The 25,786-nt window shown below is 43.5% G+C and overlaps 3 protein-coding genes across 4 annotated transcripts in view; all 3 read right to left on the reverse strand.

The window, feature by feature from the left end:
* Positions 1–11,632, reverse strand: part of alox5a (arachidonate 5-lipoxygenase a) — a 12,270-nt gene extending 638 nt beyond the window's left edge. Inside the window, exons 1-13 of the mRNA XM_083657959.1 lie at positions 11,266–11,632; positions 9,734–9,932; positions 8,897–8,978; positions 8,639–8,761; positions 7,918–8,024; positions 6,971–7,143; positions 6,331–6,477; positions 5,908–6,111; positions 5,715–5,801; positions 4,577–4,755; positions 3,231–3,352; positions 2,117–2,217; positions 774–944 (exon numbers count right to left, since the gene is read on the reverse strand). Coding sequence (XP_083514085.1) covers positions 774–944; positions 2,117–2,217; positions 3,231–3,352; positions 4,577–4,755; positions 5,715–5,801; positions 5,908–6,111; positions 6,331–6,477; positions 6,971–7,143; positions 7,918–8,024; positions 8,639–8,761; positions 8,897–8,978; positions 9,734–9,932; positions 11,266–11,415 — 1,845 coding nt within the window. The 5' untranslated portion in view covers positions 11,416–11,632. The remainder of the gene's footprint in view (positions 1–773; positions 945–2,116; positions 2,218–3,230; positions 3,353–4,576; positions 4,756–5,714; positions 5,802–5,907; positions 6,112–6,330; positions 6,478–6,970; positions 7,144–7,917; positions 8,025–8,638; positions 8,762–8,896; positions 8,979–9,733; positions 9,933–11,265) is intronic.
* Positions 1–25,786, reverse strand: part of LOC310796326 (transmembrane protein 150A) — a 243,518-nt gene that overhangs the window by 134,382 nt on the left and 83,350 nt on the right. The window lies entirely within an intron of this gene.
* slc25a16 (solute carrier family 25 member 16) lies at positions 17,632–25,615 on the reverse strand. Of its 2 annotated transcripts, XM_083658002.1 has the most exons (10): positions 25,476–25,615; positions 24,435–24,557; positions 23,714–23,806; positions 23,437–23,570; positions 23,166–23,229; positions 22,428–22,549; positions 21,225–21,291; positions 20,611–20,773; positions 20,410–20,478; positions 17,632–17,977 (listed from the first exon to the last, which is right to left on the reverse strand). In XM_083658002.1, exons 2-10 carry the CDS (start codon positions 24,523–24,525, stop codon positions 17,821–17,823), a joined length of 960 nt encoding a protein of 319 aa, XP_083514128.1. In that variant the 5' UTR covers positions 24,526–24,557; positions 25,476–25,615; the 3' UTR covers positions 17,632–17,820. The 2 variants fall into 2 exon arrangements, with proteins under 2 accessions (XP_083514128.1, XP_083514129.1); XM_083658003.1 differs by lacking the exons at positions 23,714–23,806; positions 24,435–24,557; positions 25,476–25,615 and adding an exon at positions 23,668–23,681.

Consider the following 25,786-nt stretch of genomic DNA (forward strand, 5'->3'; position numbering starts at 1 on the left):
CCCAAAACCACACACAGCTAAAATTTTACTGACTCTTTTTGCTGTGTATTACTGAGCGTGTGTAGTGCGGCCGCCAGGCGTGAAACACATCTACACTCTATCTGCCCAGTATGGAGTCGTCAGTTGGATTTCTTTGCACTCTGTCCACAATGTGTATTGCTGTGGATCTGCCTGTAGGAGGTGCTGTCCACAATGTGTATTGCTGTGGATCTGCCTGTAGGAGGTGCCGTGTCACATTGGCATGTAAAAGACACGGCGTGTTAAAGACATGTCTACTCCATCGGGGATGGAACCCACCCTCTGACAGTCAGGTAGAGACAGAGACTCAGCTACTCAACATGCTGAGCTGTGAGCTGTTTGGACTTCAGCTTCTGATTTCTACAAGTGACTGGCACTGACAACAACAACAAGCATAAAGAGTGAAAGAGGTGGGATTTGAACCAGCAACCAGCTACACAGCTGTTTCTCTCAGGGACTGTCCAGTCTCCTTCACCAGCTTATGTGACATCTCTTGCCCCAGAAGTTTCCCGTTCTCCATAGACATTTTTGAAAAATCCTTATATAACAAGTTTTAAGGCTGGATCCAAGCCGACCCGTGACCTACTGAATTGCCAGTGACCATAATACATTTCTGTTGGAGCAACAAAAATAAATAAAATAAAAATAAAATAAAGATGGGGGGGAATGGAACATATGATTGAGCATGCGCTCTGTGTTTGGATGCGTGTGTGTATGGATGACATGGACACGGACATGGAGTGGCCTCTCTGCACCTCGTTCTCCTGGTACTGGCTGAGGGCCCAGACGGCCCCTAGGTGCCAGCTGGAGCGGCCGCGGTCAGGGAGGCTCTCGATGATCAGCTTCACGTCTGCCACGCCTTTCTCTGTGGGAGGCGGCTTCCGCATGGTGGACGGGGCGTTGGGGATCCAGGAGCACCAGTCATACTGGAACCAACACAAAAAAGAATACGGGGGGGTGAGCTTGTGAGCACACATGCACGCACGCACGCACGCACGCACGCACGCACGCACGCACGCACGCACGCACACACACACACACACACACACACACACACACACACACACACACACACACACACGCACGCACGCACGCACACACACACACACACACACACACACACACACACACACACACACACACACACACACGCACACACACACACACACGATGGTGGTGTTGAGGTTGTTTCCAGGACTTTCCAGGTGGTTTGCAAGACTGTCCAACCTGCCCATGACCTTCCCCCGGATCATAACCCACCATGCAAATCTTCATCCCAATCCGACCTGGGGAGGTGGTTTCCAGGACTTTCCAGGTGGTTCGAGGACTTTACAAGCTGCCCATTACCTTCAGCAGATCATAAAACCATGCCACGCACATGTTCAGCCCAATCCAACGTGGGGTGTGGGTGTCAGGTATTTTCCAGGACTTTAAGACCTGCCCATGATCTTCCCCGTATGATAACCGCCATGCAAATTTCCAGCCCATGATCTGACCAGGTGTATCGTCGTGAGGCGGTTCCCAGGGTGATTTCCAGGACTTTCCAGGTGGTTCCAGGACTTTCCAACCTGCCCATGACCTTCCCCATCCCCCCTCCCCCCTCCCCCCATTGTATACAATGATCTTTGATGTTTGCTATGAGTTGTACCATGTTCATGAGAATCACCCACCAACCTACCAAGTCTTAACCTTCAAACAGCCTTTGAAGTTGTGTGAGAAGGTGAAGGCTGACCAAAATGTCCTCACTTTCCTCAAATGTCCTCAGTTCCCAGGTATAAAACTCAAATTGGTTCTCACTAAGATAGCTGTACAAGAACGCACGCACGCACGCAAACACACACGCACACGCACACACGCAAACACACACACACGCACACGCACACACGCACACACACACACACACACGCACACACACACACACACACACACACACAAGCTGTTCTCTGAGATAAAAGGCCTTTCTGACAGTCAGTCCTATGGACGATGGATCCAGCCGATCTAAAACAACACATCCATCATCACTGCGGAGTTGACATGCCGTTATTGCACGTCAGTCGTAATCTAAATGAAATGTTGTCCCCTCTCATCGATAACCCACCTGTCCAAAGTTGACAGCTGCATGCTGGGCCGAGGCGGTGAAGATGACGACGGTCAGGTACTCTGCCAGCTCCTCGCGTGACTTCAGCGACTTGGGAAACTCTGTGCAGAGAGTGCGGGCAGATGATGCTTGTGACATGAGCTTGCGTAAAGGCTTGCACAACGCACACAGCAGGTAATGGTGAAATGCAGGAAACATATTTTAAACTGGCTTCAGTCAGTCAGTCACACAATTGTTAAAGGGACAGCTCACCCTAAAATCCAAAATACATATGTTCCCTCTCACCTGTAGTGCTATTTATCCATCTATATCGTTTTGTGTTAGTTGCCTGAGTTTTGGAGATATCATCGTCCGCAGAGTTTCTGCCTTCTCTCCAATACAATGGAACTGGATGGCACTCGGCTTGTGGTGCTCAAAGCGCCAAAGAAATACATTTGAAAAACTCAACAGCATTGTCTCTTTCCAGAAATCACGACCCCGTTACTCAAGATAATCCACAGACCTTGTTATGAGCAGTTTCATGGAGGAACTATTTTATTTTGACCGAACTACAGCCACTAGCTGCTAGCTAGTTCCTACACGAGACTGCAAAAGAAAATAGTTCCTACATGAAACTGCTCACAACGAAGTCTGTGCATTATCTTGAGTAACTAACTCGTGATTTCTGGAAAGAGACAATGCTGTTGAGTTTTTCAAATGTATTTTTTTGGTGCTTCGAGCACCACAAGCCGAGTGCCATCCAGTTCCATTGTATTGGAGAGAAGGCAGACATCTCTGTGGCCGATATCTCCAAAACGCAGGCAACTATCCCAAAATGATATAGATGGATAAATAGCACTACAGGTGAGAGGGAAAATATGTATTTTGGATTTTAGGATGAGCTGTCCCTTAATTCCCCTCTTCACCTTCAAGCCACCCATCTACTATGGCTGAATGGGTTTGAATGTGCCATGCTACACACATCTGTTCCCTCCTGTCTTCACTGCACTATTCCAATCTAATACAAAGTCTACAGGTTGGTTAGGCCACTGCATTGTTGCATTTGTTGTATGATTGGATATGACATGTAGAGGCACTTTAAAAAGATGTCTGCAATGTGTTATGTGTTACCCACCACAGTGATCCCAGTCTTGCATACCGAAGCTGCACACATCCTTCACAAAGGCCTGGATCTCTGTGTCCCCCTGGACCTTCTCGTCGCTGCTGTAGTAGATTCGCACCACATCAGACGCAAAGCTGCGAAAGAGGAAGAGACACGAGGACGCCCGTTACACCGGGGGGGGATACAACATGAAATAAAACTCCTCTCATTTATCATCTGCTCTCATACTCTCTCTCTCTCTCACACTCACACGGGGGAGAACAGAGATGCAAGAATAATGGCCTTTACATCTGGAGAAGACAGTGTTTGGTATACCCTTGAGTGCTACATATGTATTCATCTGTCAATGCTACATTTTGTTACATTATGTATATCAGTATGCATTATGTATATCATTATTCTACTTTTTGTGTGGCTACATTGTGTTTGATGTTTCATTTCTCACCTTTATTTATACAGGGGGAGCCTCACTGAGAGCAATGCTCTCTTTTTCATCAGTGCCCTGTTCACATTCACACACACATTCACACCTGGAAGCTGACCAGTACAACCCTATTAATTATACAGTCTATGGTACAACCACAGGCTGATCTGCTGGCCACTGAGCAGCTCCACTGAGCAGCGGTTGCGGTTAACCCATTGATACCTGATGCAGCATTTGCGTGTATATCCCTCATTTGTGTGTGTATCCCTTTAAGACCGCGAACCGCTTAAAGGGATACACACACACAAATGCTGCATCGGGTATCAATGGGTTAAAGGGATACGCTAACTTTTTTGGAGTTTCGTCCATTTGCCATATCGCCCATACATAACCAAGATACACATTCTGCGTGCAGGATACAGTGAACTACAGTCGTCCAGTTAGTATCGCAAACTGAATTGCAGGGAATGGTACAGCCGTTCAAAGTCACCAGAAACACACATTTCTAACAGTGCCAAAAAGCTCTATGTAGGGAAGCGTGGCAGGGGGAACTTGGCATTGATTTATCTGACATCTTATGGGAAAGGAATCTGTCTGTGGTACAACTCTGCTCAGTTAATAGCAGACACCAGTTGATCCAATTTAACCTCATCAGGGTAGGCTAGAAATGGGTCCCAAATGGCTGAAAAGGGAAGATCCTGTGTAATTTATGCTTGGAATAGTGAAGCCGGTGAGTGACTTTAAAGTACAATTTTGAATACAGAACTTTAACTTTCAATGACATTTTCTACCATGTCTTATGTATTGGTTTTGCTACTTTTGCTGTTGTTTACTGGTGTTTTCTCCGTTTTAGTAAAGGATTCGAGTACTTTTTCCACCTCCGCTGTATACACACACACACTTCTCACACACACACTGCAGTTCTCACACACACCTCTTGGTGGCCTCCCACACTCTGTTCCCGTCGTCTCTGTAGAAGTAGGTGGGCAGCTCCTCCTTGCTGTCCATCCCGCGGGCCTTGATGCCGTCAGGGAAGCACATGGACCTGAACGTCAGAGACTTCACCGCCTTCTGGATCATCTGCACGTGACCCCCGCCGCCTGTGGCGTTAGCCTGGTGGAGGAGGAGGGGGGAGAAGGAGATAACCACACACTATGCCTCCAGCTAATCACACACTTCAGTCGCTATGCCTCCAGCTAATCACACACTTCACTCGCTATGCCTCCAGCTAATCAGGGTGCTCGTTATCTGTTGGAGGAGGAGACATCAAAGTCATTAATGTCAGAAGAGATGTCACCATGTCTGGTCTGGCATGTTGTTTCAAAGGCAACTGCTGTCTTAATTAACCTCTTGACTGACATGACACTGTCATAGCCATGACACGACACCTGTTATGAACATGAAGAAGGCGTTATGAATGTTTATGACCGTTGTCATGAAGTGTCATTCGGTAAATGATGTCATTGTTAATGCAAAGTTGACATTGTTTGAGATGTCTTTGTTATGACAACTAGACATTAACCAGGACAGTGTAATTACACTTAATGGCATCTTAATGAAGGGTTCAAAGTGTACCACTGTAGTTGAGCTCAAGGAAAATATTAATGACACCCATATAAACTCATTTGAAAGTGTAATTGCACTTAATGACATCCTGCTATGTCATGTTTATGGCAGGTTGTGTTGTCTTGGTAAATGTCAAGTTGTCATAACAAAGACATTGACAGGTTATGTTGTCTTGGATAATGTCATGTCCCTCCTTTTACTGTACAATTTACTGTCATCAGAAACATTAATAAATAACATAATAGCATCATAGGCCATGAGGCATCACATTATTATTCAATGGTCTTTCAGAAATCAGTAAAAATGTTCAATGCAGAAACGGTTGTCTGGTAGAAGCATCTTAATATTAATCACTGAGGACGAATAGGACCATATTTGGCAACGAATGAATGTAAAGTAATATTACAATCGGATTCATCCACCTAAAGGTTTGAGAGACCACCATGATCAATATTGTTATATTATACCTGTCTCTACATCACTCTTCTATACCTCGACAAACTCACCTTGTCAAAGATGCCAAACTCACAGATCAGCTGTTCTCTAGCCTTGGTGTTGATAGCGATGGTGAAGCGAATGTGTGGAATAAGTAGCTGGGGAAAAGCACAAGCACATTATACAGTACAACCAACCAACCAACCAACCAACCAACCAACCAACCAACTTCTCAGCTATACACCACAGTATGACCTTATTTACCTTATATACAGGGTGGACAGCAGGAAGCTGCCTGAACATGGCGATGCCGAAGACCTCTGTCATCAGATGTGTCCTGAGCAGATGAGTGACGGTCTGGTGATGGTGGAAGTCGGAGGAGCGGACCCAGATCTTAGCCAGCAGCCAGTCATACTGCCCATCAGAGGGCAGGAAGATTGGGTTGTCCTCACCTGGAGTCTGCCCCAGCTGGAAGAGAGAAGACAGAGGTGTAAGGTTAAATATTTGTGTGTGGGGGGGGAAGTGGGAGTATCTGTACTTTATTTGAGTATTTATATTTCTGTTAACCTTCACTTTTACTCCAATACATTTCCTACATAAAACATATACTTTTACTCCAATACATTTCCCCTAAGCATCTTTGTTAGTCATTTTACTGTATGTTGCTGCTCACCACGCCCGCTTTACCTGGATGGCCAGAGGCAGGATCTTGTTCGCAGCGTTCTTGTAGAGCAGACAGATGGGAGCTGCCAGGTACTGCAGGGTGCACGGGTCTGTGCGGTTAGGACTGATGCCATCTAACACCTCGTAGTCTGCTATGTATATGTTTCCTGCCTGGAGACACGACAGTGTTTTACGTGTGTGTGTGTGTGTGTGTGTGTGTGTGTGTGTGTGTGCGTGCGTGCGTGCGTGCGTGTGTGTGTGTGTGTGACGGGGAGGCATTATCTATTCTTTCTTTCTTTTCCTCTGAAGGCAGCTGACCATTGTGTGACTGATGTTAAGATAAGATCCACCACAGCGTTTATAAGCTTTCATTGTTTAGGTTAACTGTCAATCATATGCTGTTATCTTACCGTCACGTCATTCAGGAACGATCATTGTTTTTAGTCATGAACAGTCATTGGTTGGTTTAGCTGTCAATCCAGCCATGGCATGTGTTCAAATGAATGTGAGTAAATACAACTGAGGGGGGCAAAGACCCCAGTTGGAGCTGCTACTTTTCACTATCTAATGTTAACCTGAGCAAACACTTGAGATAACAGAAAAGGAGAAAGTTCAACTCGGAAAAATCAAAATGCAGAGAAAACATAAAGAGCAGTATTTCTACCTCGACTTCCTGCTCCAGAGTCAGCTCTCGCTCCAGGCAGACGGCCACCATCTCATGCGTGACGGGGAACTTGTCTGGAAGTTTGGCGCACTTCTGGATCACTACTGGGTTGCAACCATTCAGGTACTGGTAGCCAAACATGAAGTCCTCCTTCCAGTGCTTCATCACATACTCTGGAAGATCATAACATAACATAACGTAACATAGCATAGCATAGCATAGCATAGCATAGCATAGCATAGCATAGCATAGCATAGCACAGCAGAACAGGGTAGCACTTTACATTACAGCTTGGTAACAACATGGTAATAGGAGGGTAATAGTGTGATAATTAGGTAATGACATGTAATTATCAAAGTAATAACCAGGTAATAGCTGTGGTAGTTTCTGTGTAATAAGAACCATGAATCAGGGCTGCAAAAATGCTAAACTCTCTTTTTCCATTTAATTGTATGGTAATATTAGATTAATTGGAGCCTGCGTTGTGTTGACGGTTACTGGCAGCAACCCATGTTGAGAGCTTGTACAGAGGTGGCGGCGGGATTCGATCCGCCGATCTCCTGCTTGCTAAGCGCACAACCCCAAGAGAGCTAGCTCTGGGGGATCGTCCAGGTAATCTCTATGTCTCTAGATGTTTGGTTTAACCTACTATTGACATGAAATTAAGTGCAGCCCTAATTCATGGTTATTACACAAAGTACCACAGCTATTAGTTTGGTAATTACATGATATTACTTAATTATTAGGACACTATTACCCCCTATTACCATGTTGTCACAGAGCTGTAATGTAAAGTTCTACCCAGAATAGAACAGAACAGAACAGAACAACATAACAAACAACATACATGTAACAACGGAACGGAACAGAACAGAACAGAACAGAACAGAACAGAACAGAACAGAACAACATACAGTAACATAATATAATTCAGAGCTGAGGCTGACCTGAAATTGTGTTTTTGATTCTGACAAAGATCTTCTCAAAATCACCAAAATCACTCCAGGAGGACTGGAACATGTGCATGAACTGGTTCACAAATAGGTTTTCTATGCTGGGGGAATCATCATCATCATCATCGTTATTACAATCATCACCATGGTTACCACTATATCACATTCACATCGGTCACAAAGTCAAAGCATCTGAAATCTGATGTATTCCAATGCAATATTTCAATCATCTAGTCCACAAAGATGTAGCATTGCAACACTTCTGAAACGCCGGTTGGATATTACCATAGGTCTATCATTTTCTTCAACAGTTTGTCATTTCTCTCTCTCTAGTTCAAAAAGGAAAATGCAGATATGACAACCTGCTGAAGACAATGACGGGAGCGATGTGATCGTGTGACCAGCAGCTAAAGGAACATCTTGTTCCTCTATGAGCGTGCAAGCCCACAGGCACACATGCAAATGTCCCTGTGATAGTGACACAATGACGCCCCTGTACTCCAGGTAGTCCTGACTAGAACAAAGAGAAACATGTCATTATGTCATCATTATGCTGGACCTCAGGACCCTGCTGGTGGCTCCAGGTGAGCTGCTTTACAATGAAAAAGAAAAAGACTTGTGAGCAATAAGTGTGAACTCAGAGGCACCAGCAGTGACACAAAGTTCACACTTCACCATCGCTGGCGGAGGGGTGTTAATTAAACGGAGTACATACGCCTTGCTGTAGTTCAGTACGAAGTCCACTCCCTTCTCACTGTCAAACTGGATGTCCCGGGGCAGATCCTTGTGTCCGTTGGCATCTACACTCATAGGGATGCCGGGTTGCCACTCTTTCCATCTATAAAGGGAGAGCAGGGTCAGTCGTGGGCATGTTCAGCATCACTATCCAATTACAAAACGGTTGCTGCATGTGTGAATGCGTGCAAGCTAGTGTATAAATATGGCCAGACTTTGTGCAAAGTGAACTTCTTGCCTGTACGTTTTCTGTCTCGTTTCCAGTTCTTTTTGCCTGTGCTGTTTGACCAGTCTGGTCTTATCATCCTGAGGCAGGCGCGCTAAAATAGATACAACTGTTAGACAAAGTGATTTCAAATGGGATTTGTTGGTTTGTGGGGATTCGGTGCAAATCCTGGCTGGAGGCGAAATGGAGAAATTAAGCGTCCAAAAACAGAAAGAAAGACATTCAAGCTGAAAAGAAGAGGAAAGGATAAATTGATGGTGTTAGAGAATGGAATTTAGTGAACTTAAATTTTGTTATTATTTTTGTTATAGTTGATAAACATAACAATTGGGTGGATTGTTGGAGAAAAATACAAGTTCCATGCCATTTCCTATTCAATAAGCTAATAATTGCATACGCATAATTATGCTATAAGTTAACATGACATGACATCTCACACATATAGATTCACCCCAGTGGCATTGAGGACTTCTCCTCTTTGCTGAGACCTTGGGCAGTGCATCGTGTCCAATAACAACTGATAACAGTTTCCCTGTCAGACTCAAGTGGACGCACACACATTTCCAAAGTTCATCCCCCTCCTCTCTGCTTTTCCTCCTTACAGTATAAAGCATATGTTAAACTGTCAGTCATTTGCTGAATATTTGGACTCTGTACATTGATCAGATGGTACATTGAGATTCAGTCTCTCCTATAACACAGTGTATAGGAGAATGTTATGGTAATAAATATACTTTCATAAGACATCTTCCTGGACTCCTGGCTTCAATTCATTTGGTTTAGATAGGCTGTTATAATTATCACATTAGCGGAGAAGAGTGGAAATTCCATTCTCTAACAGATGGCTACCTCTTCCGTCCCGCAGCACCACTTCCTTGTCGCCCACCAGCCAGCGGAAGCAGGGGAACTCCACGTAATCTCCGGTCGGGGTCTTGACTGTGAGGTACTTGCAGTACCAGTCGTCCTGCACCCAGTACTTCCTCTTCTCAATCTTCACCAGGGCAATGTCTCCCAGGTGCTCGCCCACAGTCACATGGTACGAGTCCACCTGCAGTCAGTCAGTGAACAAAGAGGGAGCAAGTATGAGGCAAGGCGTTTACACATCATACATTGTAACAAAACACACTTTATTTATTTATATATATATATATATATATATATATATATATGTAACGGCGTTGTGTAGGTGGTACTTGCAGCAACCCATGTTAAGGGCTTGTCCAGGGGTGGATTCGAACTGCCGACCCTCGGCTTGGGAGTCCAGCATGTTAACCGCAACACCAAGAGAGCTAGCTCCCTTGGCGGAGCTGGTTAACATGCCTTTATACCTGGGGAGTGAGTTTAACCAATCCACTCACTACCACTCGGGACTCACGAGGAATCCGTGCTGATTCAACTCGGTTACATATATATATATATATATATATATATATATATATATATATATATATATATATATATATATATATATATATATATATATATATATATATATATTCTGTATATATATATACTGTATATATATATTCTGTATATATATATTATTTATAACTGCAGGGCTTGGACTGAGTTTATTAAGGCTCTGCTATTTATAGGAAGTACTGTCTTTATTTCAATAATGTATTTTCACACACTTCCTGCAAGAAGTACAGGAAGTCCAATCATTTTGTAATTTATTTTAATGATTACGTTATCTTGAAGGAATATTTGTAATAATTAAATAAATAAATATTTTATTTTATTTTAGCCTATCTATCTGCCGTAGTGACTATATATTTGATCATTGCAGAATAGACCGCAGGCAGCAGTTTAACTTGCCAAGTATAATTTTTGGTTTCCTTTGCTCCTTACAAGTGACAGAAAGATTTTCAACTCTCTACTCTAACTAGTCAACATTTTCTAAAATAATGGTTACATGATTCAAAACTACTGTATGGAGGGGGGGGGGGGGGGGGGGCTGCTATCTGAACTGATCATTAAAAATCACAGAAAGTCCCAAATGAAAGAATTTTTTTTTTTTAGCAAAAACCTTAAGATAGTTAATATCTTAAATATGAATTCACAATGTGCTTTACTTTCATGCCAGGAATCATTTTGTAAGAGTAGACTATGTGGCGAGGATTTTGAATTAAACTCTTCAATAAGCTAATAGAATTAATCTGAGTTGCAACAGCCCCTAGACCCGAGTTCTTCCTCTTTCTTTTATTCACAAGCAATATGCAACCTCAACAAACCCAGTGTTTTTCTGTTGATCTTTCATTGAATCAAAATGTAAAATTGCATTGTATCAAGACTTCATTTAATACATCCACGATCCAGACACTCAATAGTACAGATACAGTGGTCTCATCACAGCTCGAAAGGATGATAAAGTAACTTACCGCCCCTCTCTCAAAGTCATTGTACAGAGCTTTGTCCAGCAGTGTTCTCTCGCTGGAGCTCTCCGTGCCCACCAGGGTGACATAGATGTAGTCGTCTGTCCCGGCGAACCACTGGCTCCCCGTGGCGACGGTCACCGTGTAGGATGGCATGGATGGTGCAGGCTGGAGAGGAGAGGAGTCTCAGCAGGAGATGGAGAGATCTGTCGCAAAGCAACTGCAGCACAACCTCCGCACGGACAGCTTTTAGCCCCACCAAAGAAAGTCTCTTACTGTTCCAAGCATTGAGAAGCACTGTGGCCCGTTGCTGTGGTCCGTCTCACTCGGCTGCACTGTTGAACTTCTCCTCACTTTCCTAATAACTCGCCACCTCTCTGTTCTGCACTGTAAAAAGACTTTCACCAACACCTCTCTGATCTGCACTGTAAAAAGACTTTCACCAACAACCCTCTGCTCTGCACTGTAAAAAGACTTTCACCAACACCTCTCTGTTCTGCACTGTAAAAAGACTTTCACCAACACCTCTCTGATCTGCACTGTAAAAAGACTTTCACCAACACCTCTCTGTTCTGCACTGTAAAAAGACTTTCACCAACACCTCTCTGCTCTGCACTGTAAAAACACTTTCACCAACACCTCTCTGCTCTGCACTGTAAAAAGACTTTCACCAACACCTCTCTGCACTGTAAAAACACTTTCACCAACACCTCTCTGTTCTGCACTGTAAAAACACTTTCACCAACACCTCTCTGCTCTGCACTGTAAAAAGACTTTCACCAACACCTCTCTGTCCTGCACTGTAAAAAGACTTTCACCAACATCCCTCTGCTCTGCACTGTAAAAAGACTTTCACCAACACCTCTCTGATCTGCACTGTAAAAAGACTTTCACCAACATCCCTCTGCTCTGCACTGTAAAAAGACTTTCACCAACACCTCTCTGATCTGCACTGTAAAAAGACTTTCACCAACACCTCTCTGTTCTGCACTGTAAAAACACTTTCACCAACACCTCTCTGATCTGCACTGTAAAAACACTTTCACCAACACCTCTCTGCTCTGCACTGTAAAAAGACTTTCACCAACACCTCTGCTCTGCACTGCAAAAAGACTTTCACCAACATCCCTCTGCTCTGCACTGTAAAAAGACTTTCACCAACAACCCTCTGCTCTGCACTGTAAAAAGACTTTCACCAACAACCCTCTGCTCTGCACTGTAAAAAGACTTTCACCAACATCCCTCTGCTCTGCACTGCAAAAAGACTTTCACCAACATCCCTCTGCTCTGCACTGCAAAAAGACTTTCACCAACAACCCTCTGCTCTGCACTGTAAAAAGACTTTCACCAACACCTCTCTGTTCTGCACTGTAAAAAGACTTTCACCAACAACCCTCTGCTCTGCACTGTAAAAAGACTTTCACCAACATCCCTCTGATCTGCACTGTAAAAAGACTTTCACCAACATCCCTCTGATCTGCACTGTAAAAAGACTTTCACCAACATCCCTCTGATCTGCACTGTAAAAAGACTTTCACCAACATCCCTCTGATCTGCACTGTAAAAACACTTTCACCAACATCCCTCTGATCTGCACTGTAAAAAGACTTTCACCAACATCCCTCTGATCTGCACTGTAAAAACACTTTCACCAACATCCCTCTGCTCTGCACTGTAAAAAGACTTTCACCAACACCCCTCTGCTCTACACTGCAAAAAGACTTTCACCAACAACCCTCTGTTCTGCACTGTAAAAAGACTTTCACCAACACCTCTCTGTTCTGCACTGTAAAAAGACTTTCACCAACACCTCTCTGTTCTGCACTGTAAAAATACTTTCACCAACACCCCTCTGCTCTGCACTGCAAAAAGCATCAACATGTAATCAAGCAGGGGGGGGGGTGCACTGTCCACTCCCACACTGCGATTCAGGTCAGAATACAACATTGTTGCACACGTCTCTTACAATATGATTTCCTCCAAACACACAGAGCGTGGGGGAAAAGGTGTCATATTGTCGCGAGCTGATATTGGATACATTTTCTTTTTTCTGCAAACAATATAGGAGTGATCAGCTTGATGCAAGCACAATGGGATATAGGTATTACGAAGAAAGAAGCAGAGAACGCCTGACTGTTTCACATCAGGCTCTCTGACTGTATTTAAATTACAAGTCATATATTCACAGATGGAGAAAAATGTGTTTCATCACATTTACCAGTCAAATCAGGAGGCGACATCAGACAACAGGTAGTGTATTCTAACAAAATACATGCAAATACAAGGTAGAGTCCCGCCATTGTTTTTGCTGGCCAGAGTTGAAACTATATGAACAGTGTGTGTGTGTGTGTGTGTGTGTGTGTGTGTGAGACTCAAAGTGGGAAATGGAGTTAACCCGTTTCTATTTGAAACGTTTGGTTTCAAACAAGATATCTCCACCAGTTAGAAAAAAACATGGATGATCACAACTGAAACAAGTTATGGTCCTCTTTGACTCTTTCATTGGCTGGCAAAAAGACATTATAAACGTTTACATGAAACATGTACATTTGATGGCTAATGACAGATCAAGCATGGCATCGACTCAGACAAGAGGGTGACATTTAATGTAGGTCATGTTCAGACGCAGCATATAAAAGCATGGCAGACAAAACTGACAATGTACAAAGAGGGAAAATCTAACTGACAAAGATATAAAAAAAAAAAAAAAAAAAAAAAACTTTTCTTTGTTCAGTAGTTCTCATAACTACAGTACATTATATTAGTTGTCATGATTTACCTTTCTTTCAGTCACATCCCAAACTTCCCTTCCCAATAGAGTACCACCATTACATACATTTCAATCATAAATAAATATATGAAATATCTGAATTGTTTTACATAATTATCGGTTACAGCCAGCAGCAGGAACAGAACTGGTTTGTTCTTGACGATTTTGACAGCAGAAAAAAAGAAAATTGTTTCACATAAATAGTGAAAGATCCCGTACTTGGATTGGATCAATAGAAGACTATGAATGTCATTTGACACGAGCCATTCATTTACAAGGAGAAACGCTGGTAAACATCATCTCGTGGGACAGAAGACTTGGCACCGTGCGTGAACCTTCCAGTGGAGAAATGCTGTGTTGCTCAAAACCTATTTTTTTGTTGATCAAAATAGCAACTGCCACTTCTCATCAGTTGGAGGATGTGATTATACTGTGAAGCCCCAGGAGGCAGCTGAATGTTGCAACTCATCCATCATTACAAAACATTTGACAATCAATGTTACACAGAAGAGCCTTGTTTGTTACAATGTTACACAGAAGAGCCTTGTTATTTGTTACAATGTTACACAGAAGAGCCTTATTCTTTGTTACAATGTTACACAGAAAAGCCTTATTATTTGTTACAATGTTACAATTTCACTAGCAGATGTGCCTGCAGCACCTTCAGGAATGGAGGTGATTTGGAAGAATCATTCAGGTTGATAAACCTTTACTGAGCCAGGCAGGCAGAGATGCCTTCACACTGTTGGAGAGAACAGCGGATTTGAAATGACTAGAGGAGAAACAAATCACAATCCAACACCGAACACAAGTTTCACGTTTTGTGCGTTCACAGGCATTTTGAGTTGTTCTGTACAGTCTTAATGAGTTATTTCCATTCTGGAAAATGACTACAATTATGTTTTTAGAGCTCAACAGGTCATTATAGTCTTCTGCAATTTCCTCCACTTCATGTACAATTTCCTCCACTTCACGTACAATGATCAACAAATGTGCCAGGTGGCATCTACTGAATAGATGAAGAATGTAGTCAAATACAATATGTGAGGTAAGACAGCGTCCGGTAGAAAAGGGGAAGAGGATGAAGTGAGGAAGGAGCTTATAGACAAACCAACACACTAACATGAGTGGCAGCCTAAAAGCCCATAGTGGATTTGTGATGAAAAGTGATTGAATAACACTTTTCCGTCATACAGTTATTAATATCTAGATGCCCTGGAGCAAGGCACTCGAGCGACCGATTGCTCCAGTGAGGCTGTTCAGCGGCCGACTGTCGAAGACTGTGGTTGAACTGGGTTAAAAACACTGCATAATATGAAACTCACCACCTGACCACTTCCTTTCCTCAAGCAAAAGAGGAGCCTCAGCCTACAGTTGACAATCTCTCGACTTTTTTGCTACATGTATGAAACCTGTATGGAGTCGTGTCTAGCTCTGATGCTAAACAGTACGATTTATAGTCAATGCTGCCACCTAGTGGCAACAGGTAGCTGAGTCAATAAATAAAAGAAAACAAAAGTGGCAAGTGCACTTTTCCCCCCTGAATGCGTTCCTTTCCACCAAACGAACCTCTCTGACATTTCAAACTTACAAAGTTCTGAGCATCTTCTAATTGAGATCTCACCAACTCTCAAAAACATCAGAGTTCCTCTCTGATCATAACAGAGCATGGGTGTACAGAAAGCTACAGACTAAAACAACATGTGAGTGCACGTGCACTAATGTGTATGAGGAGGGTCTTCTTCATCACCCGTACATTGAAGTTACAGTGTTCCTCTCCTACATCACAGCTCCTCTTCCTCCTCAAATGAGCACAATCGACCACAAAAACAAACAAAATTAAATAAAAATCAAGTTTCAGCAACGGAAAACCCATAGAGAGGCAAAGTGAACGTCACTTCCTGCTTCAGCACTGTACCAGAGATTTTCATCCGCCATTTATTTTCCCATAGACATTTCGTAAAACGCTTATAAAAATAGTTTTACTTTGTCAAACCAAACGGGTTCAGCTATATTTAGAATCGGGAGAGACCATAGTAGAACATTTCACTCGGACCAAAACTTTAAAAAACAACATTGAAAAAATATTTTCTTTAAGTCCGAGTGAAATGTTACGCGATCTCTCCTGTTTCTAAATATAGCTGAACCGTTTGGTTTGAACACGTAAAACTATTTTTATAAGCATTTTACGAAATGTCTATGGGAAAATAAATGGCGGATGAAAATCTCTGGTACAGTGCTGAAGCAGGAAGTGACGTTCCACTTTGGCTCTCTATACAGTCACTGCTCCATTCAAATGTTTGACAACCAATCAAGTGCCACGTGGCCACTGCATCGTTCTAAAGAGCTATAAAAGCACAGAGCAGGTGATGTGTACACTGACTAACATACTGTAGAGGATGAAGGAAATGAAAATGGCACACAAACACCCAATTGTCTAAAAAGGCGTTGGACCTCAAACCTGCATGATCAAATGTAAAGACACACTAAGACCCGTAAGAGACAAAACACTGCAGATCACTGGACTTCTAAGGAACGCCAGCAAGCTTCTCAACAATAGCCTAAGAAGCTATGAGAGTTATCAAATGTTTCATCAGGAACTCACAACAGGAACAAGACAATATGGTGGACGATGAACAAAATGCAGGTGACTGTAGAACTTAACAGTGTTCCAGACGTACTATTAAAACAAACTGCCTTCTTTTGAGAGAAACTGTCGGACAGATTTTTTTTTTTGATATTGCCCAGTTTAAAATGACTTGAGTCAGGTAGGTAAAGAGACACAGAAGACATCAGTGAAAGCACGAGTGTTTGTGACTGAGCTGGGGGCCACTACATACTACATACTGTACAATAAAGGGGTCGCTGTGGAGTTGCCAACAACATAGGGAGCCATAGCGTTGCCCCAAGCCATCCAGACCATGCTGCCACTGTCTGCTGTATCCATGGGGATTAGTTGCTAAAGGAGTTGCCCAAATCCCAGCCACATGTTGGGCAGCTGAGACAATCATCTCTCAGAGGTGGTGGTGAGTTGCAAAAGCAGGAGCTAAGAGTGCCTGGATTAGGATTTAGGACAGTTGGACAAGGCTTGGGCACAGTGCCTCACTGTCCACTGTCCTCGTGCATCATCACCTCTGACAGAAGGCCATGCTCACACTGAAGGGAAGACGTACTGTAGTAAGTGAGCCTCAACTCACTGTATGAAGGAAGCATTGATCTCAATCTGCTTAAGATGACTTGGAGCACTCGGCACACTGGCCCAGGTGCAGACTAGCAGATGACTTGGAGCACACTGGCCCAGGTGCAGACTAGCAGATGACTTGGAGCACACTGGCCCAGGTGCAGACTAGCAGATGACTTGGAGCACACTGGCCCAGACGCAGACTAGGAGATGACTTGGAGTACACTGGCCCAGGTGCAGACTAGGAGATGACTTGGAGCACGTGGCCCAGGTGCAGACTAGCAGATGACTTGGAGCACGTGGCCCAGGTGCAGACTAGCAGATGACTTGGAGCACACTGGCCCAGACGCAGACTAGGAGATGACTTGGAGCACACTGGCCCAGGCGCAGACTAGGAGATGACTTGGAGCACACTGGCCCAGGTGCAGACTAGCAGATGACTTGGGGCACACTGGCCCAGGCGCAGACTAGCAGATGACTTGGAGCACGCTGGCCCAGGTGCAGACTAGCAGATGACTTGGAGCACACTGGCCCAGGTGCAGACTAGCAGATGACTTGGAGCACACTGGCCCAGGCGCAGACTAGGAGAGCAGTCAAAAAAGAAAGAAAGCTAGTTGAGGTGGAGGTACTGTTTCATGAACTCATAGGTGGTGAAGGCCACAGCCTGTGAGGGGATACAGCGGATGTAGTTGAGGGACAGGCCTCGGTACAGTCCTTTCTTCACCCCATACTCATGGTACACATACTTCAGGGTCTTCGTCAGCGTTCTGTTCAGGTACAAGAGGAAGAAAAAGAATGTTAGGATAATAACAACAAAAGATTTAATTCATGCAGCGCTCCTGGAAACGTGTAGGAACTACAAACTCTACAGTGAGTGAAGTGTCAAAAGTTGCACACAATCAAGTGTCAGGATGGCAAAAAATGGGAAATAACAAGGAATTAATCAAAAAAAGAAAATACCCCCTAAGCAAAAACAATTCTGATCCTCAAGCCTCAAGGGGTCTATGGATAGCCACGGGTCTCCTCTTTACAGACATGACAACTTTATGCTAATCCCATGCAGTTTTTGGCAAAAACCATGTAGGTTTTTTTTGACATGCAGTGTATAACTGTCATTTTCCTTGAGACATAATTGATTGATGGCATGGGAATGCCATCATATAAGTTCCATCATAATGTTCTAAGCCCACGCTAAACATTCAACATTTGGAATAGACGCCTAACCAAAGCACAATGTTTATATCCTGGACTTCTTTTCGTTTTGTTTTGGGCATGTTGGCCTTTATTGGACAGGACAGTAGACAGAGACAGAGAGAGGTGTGTGGTGTGTGCATGTATGACATGCAGCAAAGGACCACGGGTCGGATTCGAACCCGGGGCGGCCGTGCGAAGGACTAAGACTACATTCAAACCAACAGACTCCAGTGAGACGCAGTGGCCGCTGCATGTAGTGCAGCTGTAGTACGGCCTAAGCAAAATTCTGTGGTACGCGCTCTACCAGGTGAGCCCTGGACTAGTTTTTTAACACATTGAGTGCCAGCCGTTTTTTCAATCCTGTAGGTAAGTTGTGCCAGGTTTTTTTTTGAGGATTCTGGCTCATTTTACAACAGCCGAGGATTCTTTTCTGTTAAGACTTCGTGAACACCAATCATCTAAAAATAACTAATATAATGTGTGCTTTCTCTGTCTAAAAGAGTTAGTTTGCAGAGTTAGTAGTTATGTAGATATTAGCCGTTGAGTACAGCATGGTTTTAGCGTATGAGACAGGAAGCTGAGATAATCGCAGTTTTGTGAAATTCAATCAAACAGCAGAACAGTCACCTGCCTGTGATTATGGGTGCCCTTGGGCAAGTCTGTATACTGTATTGTGTGTGTGTGTGTGTGTGTGTGTGTGTGTGTGTGTGTGTTCGCGCGTTGCTCCGCGGCTAGGAAGAGATCTCTGTCCGTTCTTTGCCCCCACAGCGTGTCTGTCTCCCACTCTGTGTGCTCTCTCTCTCTCTCTCTCTCTCTCTCTCTCTCTCTCTCTCTCCTCTCTCTCTCTCTCTCTCTCGGGACTAGAGAGAGAGAGAGAGAGAGAGAGAGAGTGTGTGTGTGTCTCCAAACTCCTCCCTCCGTCTGTGCTGCTGAGGGAGGATTCTCCGCGGCCGTCTGGACTGTAAAACTGTTTCTTGAGGTGTCGGCTGAGAGCTTTGAATAAGCTTTTGCGATTCTGGTCTTATTTATGCGCAAAGGTACTCGAGTGTGTGTGTGTGCGCGCGCGCGCGCGTGTGTGTGTGTGTGTGTGTGTGTGTGTGTGTGTGTGTGTGTGAAATCGAAAGAGTTTTCGCCCAGCTACTTCCTTGAAAATTACACTGGCTTTCTCCAGCGCGCTGGCTGGCTGTGGCTCTGGCTGTGGCTGGCTGTGGCTTTCTCTCTGTCTTGGGAGAGAACTGTCGCCACTTAGTGGTCGGTAAAATAGATTATACACATTCTCTTCCTCCCAATATTGATATAGAAGACGTAAAAGGGGTTGATTGATGTCCCACCGTCAAAAAAAAAAAATGTTTATGTAAGACGAGATAGCTCGTCTATGGCACTCAACCGTTGGATTATGTAAGACGAGATATCTCGGCTATGGCACTCAACGTGTTAAGGACTAATACGGCACTGAAAATAAAACCCTTAGAGTACAACTGTATTTTTAAATAACCCGATGCTAGAAGCAGCTGGCCCCCCAGGTGTTTCCACATAATCTAATCTAGCCCCCATTCAAAAAAGATTGGACACCCCTCCCCGAAGGAATTAATCTGAAACTACTCCACTTCTGTTATAGCATTTCAGTCTGGAATATGGAATATCTTTCAATAATCTATGATTTAGCTGCTAAATTGTCAAATACCGCCGTCTGCTCGCTACCCAGGCACTTATGTATGTACTTAACCTAACTAACTATCCGGTGTGCACAACATTGTCATACTAAACTCCGACTGACACCCCAAAAACCTACAATCCGCTAGAGAAAAATGTATAGTGTTTGTTTATTAACTGGCCCCTGGCCTTCTATCATTTCACCAAAGTGGCCCCCGGGCAAAGCAAGTATCCCTGCTATACATAATGGCATAATCACCTTATCATGTCCACTTCACAGCCCCATGTAATAATGTACAGCAGATCAATGCATGGTATAGCAGAATCCTGAGAGGAGAAATGAGTTACTTACAGACATTTCTCAGAGTCAGGAAGCACAGTTCCTAACTGCATTCTTCTCCTCGCCACATCCAACGGGTAACTAGTGAGAAAAGACACAGCGAGGGAACCACCTTTAGTCTTCTGGAGGACAAATACAACAGCATATAATAATGTGCTTTATCAATCATCAATCAATCCAAGTCATCACTAACACACTGCCCCGCCCACTTACGATATGGTCTGAGCGATGGCCCCGGCGATGCCTCCGCACAGCAGGTTGACTCGGGTCTTCAGAACCAGGACATCTGGGTTGTCTGAGGACGGATGGCCCAGCTGCTCTGGGAAGTGTTTCAAGCCCAGACTCTTCAGGGTGCCAAAGGTGAAGAATGAGAAACCTGGAGGACGACCGCAGCGGGACAGAGAATTCTGGTTACAAATGTGAAAGCGGTCAGACAGATGGTAAATGGTAAATGGACTATATTTATAGGGCGCATTTATATATCGACTATCGACTACCCAACACGAATACCTCACATTCACACTCGCACACCGACGGTGTCTGCAACTATGCAAGGTGCCAACTGCTCGTCGAGAGCAGTTAGGGGTTCAGTGTCTTGCTCAAGGACACTTCGGCACGGTACCGGGAGGAGCCAGCCTTGAACCGGGAACCTTCCGATTCCCAGGCGACAGCTCTGCCTCCTGAGCTAATGCCGCCCAGATACCTCATGTTGCTCTCTACAGTGACTCAGAACCATCTTGGATCCAAAACTATTATTATTATCAATCTGCAGATCATGACGGGAATAATTCAACAACACAGATCTATGAAGCTATCGCAGTACTCACCTGCGTAAGGGGCCATGCCAATAAGTGTTGGGGTCAGTCCCCTGTAGAAGCCTGGGACGCCCCCCTCCTTAGAAACACAGGGCAGAGTACATAGGTCTAGACACTTAAAGACAATATTTACAAAGGGCATGCAATGAATACCATACATGCAGGTTTAATGGAGTAGTAGTAGTAGTAGGTTTTATTAGTGCTTCGCATGCATTTCCAGACTGAAATCACACGCCAATTTACACACATGTAATATATTAAAAAGCAGCAGAGAGATAAAAGATACAATTTCAATAATAATGCAGCAGGTCAACAATAAAATGCACAAAGCAAAAGCTCATGCAAATCCTAAACAACAACAAAAGGGGTAATGCTGTGTAATGACAGTAGACTTGTGCTTACGTTTTCCTTCAAATGTTTAACCTTTAGGAGAAGATTTAAGGGTGTTTTGTGCAACCAATTTTATTTTAGGGACACCTTAAATCGGACCCCAAGGAAAATCTTAACTTAAGGTGCTTTGTGTAACCAGCCCCTGGTCAGTCCACCTGAGGTTGTGCTGGATGGAGAGTCCCAGCACTTTGATTTCATGCAGGACAGCCATGCAGATGTTATTGATTGATTGAAGTTTATTTCAAATATGCAACAACAACAAACAATAAGTACAGATATAGCCTTAAGCCATTAAAATATATAAATGTATTAAAGAAACACAAAGATCAAACTCAATTTTGGTCATTACATATTTGAAAAGGAGTGGGAAGAAGTATACACCTATTTAATCCCACCCCTTTTCCTCAAAACATAATTTACTAATTTCGAAACTACCTGTTCCCTTTATGGTCAGACATATAATGAATAATAAAAATGAACTTAGTTAACTGCTCTTGTAAACAAATCATAGATATCAAACCCCCTCTTCATCTCTATACCTCTGGAAAACCATTTGACTATATTTTATTTTAAACTGCTTTATGTTTGGACATTGCTTTAACTCCACAATCTCCACAAACTCCACATAATTTTACTCCGCAAATTGAAATACAAAAATGTTTCATGGTCGTTCGATTACTATCATTAATGGAAAGAGGTGGTGCTGATGGCGGATTTTGACTGAATGATATGTGCATAGCAACACATTTATTTTCATTAAGGAGCATGTTGTTTTGGGCAGACTTCATGTCTAGAGGCGAGGATTTTTGAACACTTCCAGCTCACCTTCAGGTAGATGGTCTGGAAGGCGTTGGCGATGCCGGTGTAGCGGTGCTCTCCTGTCACCTGGAAGGCCAGCCTGGCTCGGATCACATCCAGAGGGTAGGTGCAAATCACCGCAGTCATCCCTGAAAACACGTAACAGTTATAAAAACACAGTTAACAAGTAACAGTTGTAAAACACAGTTTATGGCTGCTGTTACACTCGTCATTTCAGCGTGATTTGCTCTGATTCTGAAGATTAGATTTGATGAGATCACATGGCTGTACGTGTCCACACGTGACCTGAATATGATTATGATTCAGAGATGAGTCTAAATTGGGTTATATTCATTTAGATATGTGACTGCATTACATTTCCCCGCACTCTCTCTCTTTACATTGCTTGTAGTAACCACATTTTGGGTGGAACCGAATTCTCATCCTAATGTGAGTCCTGTCACTTCCATATCTGGTTTTGAAGATCCAGTCGCTGTGTGCAAAATCATATTTGTGTGCAAAATCATATTTGTGTGCATCATGTGATACTTATTGCAGTTTGCACCCTGGTGTGATTCAAGGAAACAAAAGTCACGTGGAAATGACAAGTGCAATGGTAGCCTATGATTCAGGAGAAGAAACAACACTGCATGTTCCACCAATAATGAATAGTGTTATATGAGAAGCAACTGTTAGAAACAGCACAATAGGGTGGGGGTGTGTACATTTAAATGGTAAATCCTATCGGTCAGAAAGGTGAATGACCTGCCATAGATCCTGCCATGAGGCGGTGGATGTGTCCAGAGATCCCAAGCTGTTTACTTAGCAGCTGTAATGCAGAGGATGAGAAGAGAGAACAAAAAAAAGTCAAAGTTCAAAGTTCAAGGTCATGGGTTTCATTTGATGCATCAAAAAATATTGTGCAGACCAAAAGCTTTGTTTTTAGCAAAGATTTGTGATGGCAAACACATGCTGAATACCGCACGTTTTCCTAAACAAACTAGGTTGGATAATATACTGATTGTAGAATATGTACCTTTTTATAATTGTCGAAGGCCATGAACTGGATGGCCCCATAGGGAAATATCCTAACCATCATAGCCCCGTTGCCCTTGTACAAGCCAAGATAACCTTCTTTCTTTGGCACGGCTCGGAGAGTGGCAAACACTCCTGCAAGACAGATGAGAAGTTTGAGTGACGCGGCACAAGTGCTGCGTGTGAAAATAAACACCGAATGCAGCTGCAGACTTAGCTAGTGACATTTCACCTAGATGCTTGTAGTGCGGGTGCAGACTTAGCTAGTGACATTTCACCTAGATGCTTGTAGTGCGGGTTCTGGGCCTGGAGCAGAATCTTGATTCTGTCCAGAGGAGCGATGGTGCACTTGGCACAGCATCCTGCTACACCTAAACAAAAACAGAAACAAACACAGTATGGACACATTGTACAGATACATGATATTTGTCATGTTCATTCGTGTCAAGTTCGAACTTCATGCTGAAGTCATGGAATAAGCCAGCTATCTAAAGATAGTGCCAACCAACATTAAAGAGAGAGACAGTCAGATGGTATCGAGTAGGTTGCATAAACTCACTCTCAGTCTCCAGTATAAAGGCCTGTTAACCAGCCCCACCAAGGAGCTTAGCTCTCTTGGCATAGTGGTTAGCGCTTTGGAGGGAGGAGCAGAGAGGATTCCGAGCAGCCGAAGATGGCGAGTTCTGCCTCTGGCTGAAGGGTTATTTTATAGAGTACCAATCAAATATTTTGGCCCTGAATCCGGATCAGCAGGGTTGGTTGCTTGATCTTGGGTCCTCTGGTTGAAGGACCATCTAACTAAGCCACCTTGCGGCCCAGTGTCAAATTCTACTTTAGTAGATCATATAATTACTTCAATTAACAGTTTAACCCATTGATACCTGATGGAGTATTTGCGTGTATATCCCCTTAAGACCGCGAACCGCGTGACGCGGTTTTAAAGGGATACACACACAAATGCGGCATCAGGTATTAATGGGTTAATGTGTAACATCCTACCTCCAGCTACAAAGGAGCGAAGCCAATAGTAGTCCCTCTGGGCGGGGCTGGTTATGGTAGCAGGTGGGGAGACTGCAGCCTCCGACGCCATCCTGTGTCCTCAGGACTTTGATGCATCCATAACTGCACAGTTACAGTTCGGAAAAATGCAACTCGTCAGTCAAACACGTTTCCAAAATGTAGCTAACTGTCAAAAGCATCGTCAGGCTTAACGTTACAGTATATAAATATACAGTATGTGAGTGGGTGTAGGTATTATATTAGTTTCAGCTAACAGAATACTGCATTCAACTTCCTGGCAAATACCTCTACAAGCAAACGAGTGTGATCATTTTTCATTAACATTAAGGTTGTTATGAGCTGCTGCGAACAGTGTTGGGGCTAACTCATTACAAAAGTAACATATTACATGTAGCCTAATATATTACTTTTAGCAGTAACTCAGTAATATAACTTATTACCAGGATTTCAGTAATATTATACCAGTTACTTTGTCAAGTAACACAAGTTACAAAGTGAGTTTTTTTTTCATCAAGGCACATTTAAATAAAGATACAATCATTTTCTAATCAAATTGTGTCTGTTTTTTATGCAAATAACCACTATAGATGACAATAACAAAGGAAAAGGATAACATTTAGAATTGTGGACGGTTTACACTGACTTCAAGACGGTTGAAATTATTTATCGCGATGGTTCCGGGGCGGCGATGTCATTCTGCTGCTGCTGTTATTTTGGTGAAATTAATGCAAAAGTAGTGTAATACAGACAGTAATATTGTAAAGTAACGTATTACTTTCAAATGAAAGTAACTAGTAAATGTGTAATGTATTACATTTTGAAAGTAACTTGCCCAACACTGGCTGCGAATAGACTAATCAAAACAGCAGCTAAAGCAGGTGGACAGAATAGATAGATAGATAGATAGATAGATAGAGTACTTTATTCATCCCGTGACTGGTGCAGGTGACTGGCTGAGATTATTTACATCAGTCTAGAAGGCATCTTTAAAAGATAACGCTGTCAAAACGGGATACTCACAAAAGACTCGGAGGTGTTACAGGTGTGAAATAGCCAAGTGTGGAAGGTCAGATCACTGCTGTAGACCTGTTTCCCGACCCCTTCCTCTCTTCAGCTAGCTAATTACGAGCCCCTCTCGGTTCCTGCTTCCTGTAAACAGCTCTCTCAATGTAAAGTGACACCAATACCAAACCGATAGAGGAGGTCGTCAGTCAGTGTCTCGACACAGCACGATAGCGTACAGTAAAAATGTACATTAAAAACCCGAGAAAACTGAGTCTGAAGCGCTCATATCCACTTCTTGTGCCCTTCGCCCATTATCGCCTGACGGT

This window comes from Poromitra crassiceps (genome assembly GCF_964638095.1).
Source record: "Poromitra crassiceps genome assembly, chromosome: 22".
NCBI lineage: Eukaryota > Metazoa > Chordata > Actinopteri > Beryciformes > Melamphaidae > Poromitra > Poromitra crassiceps.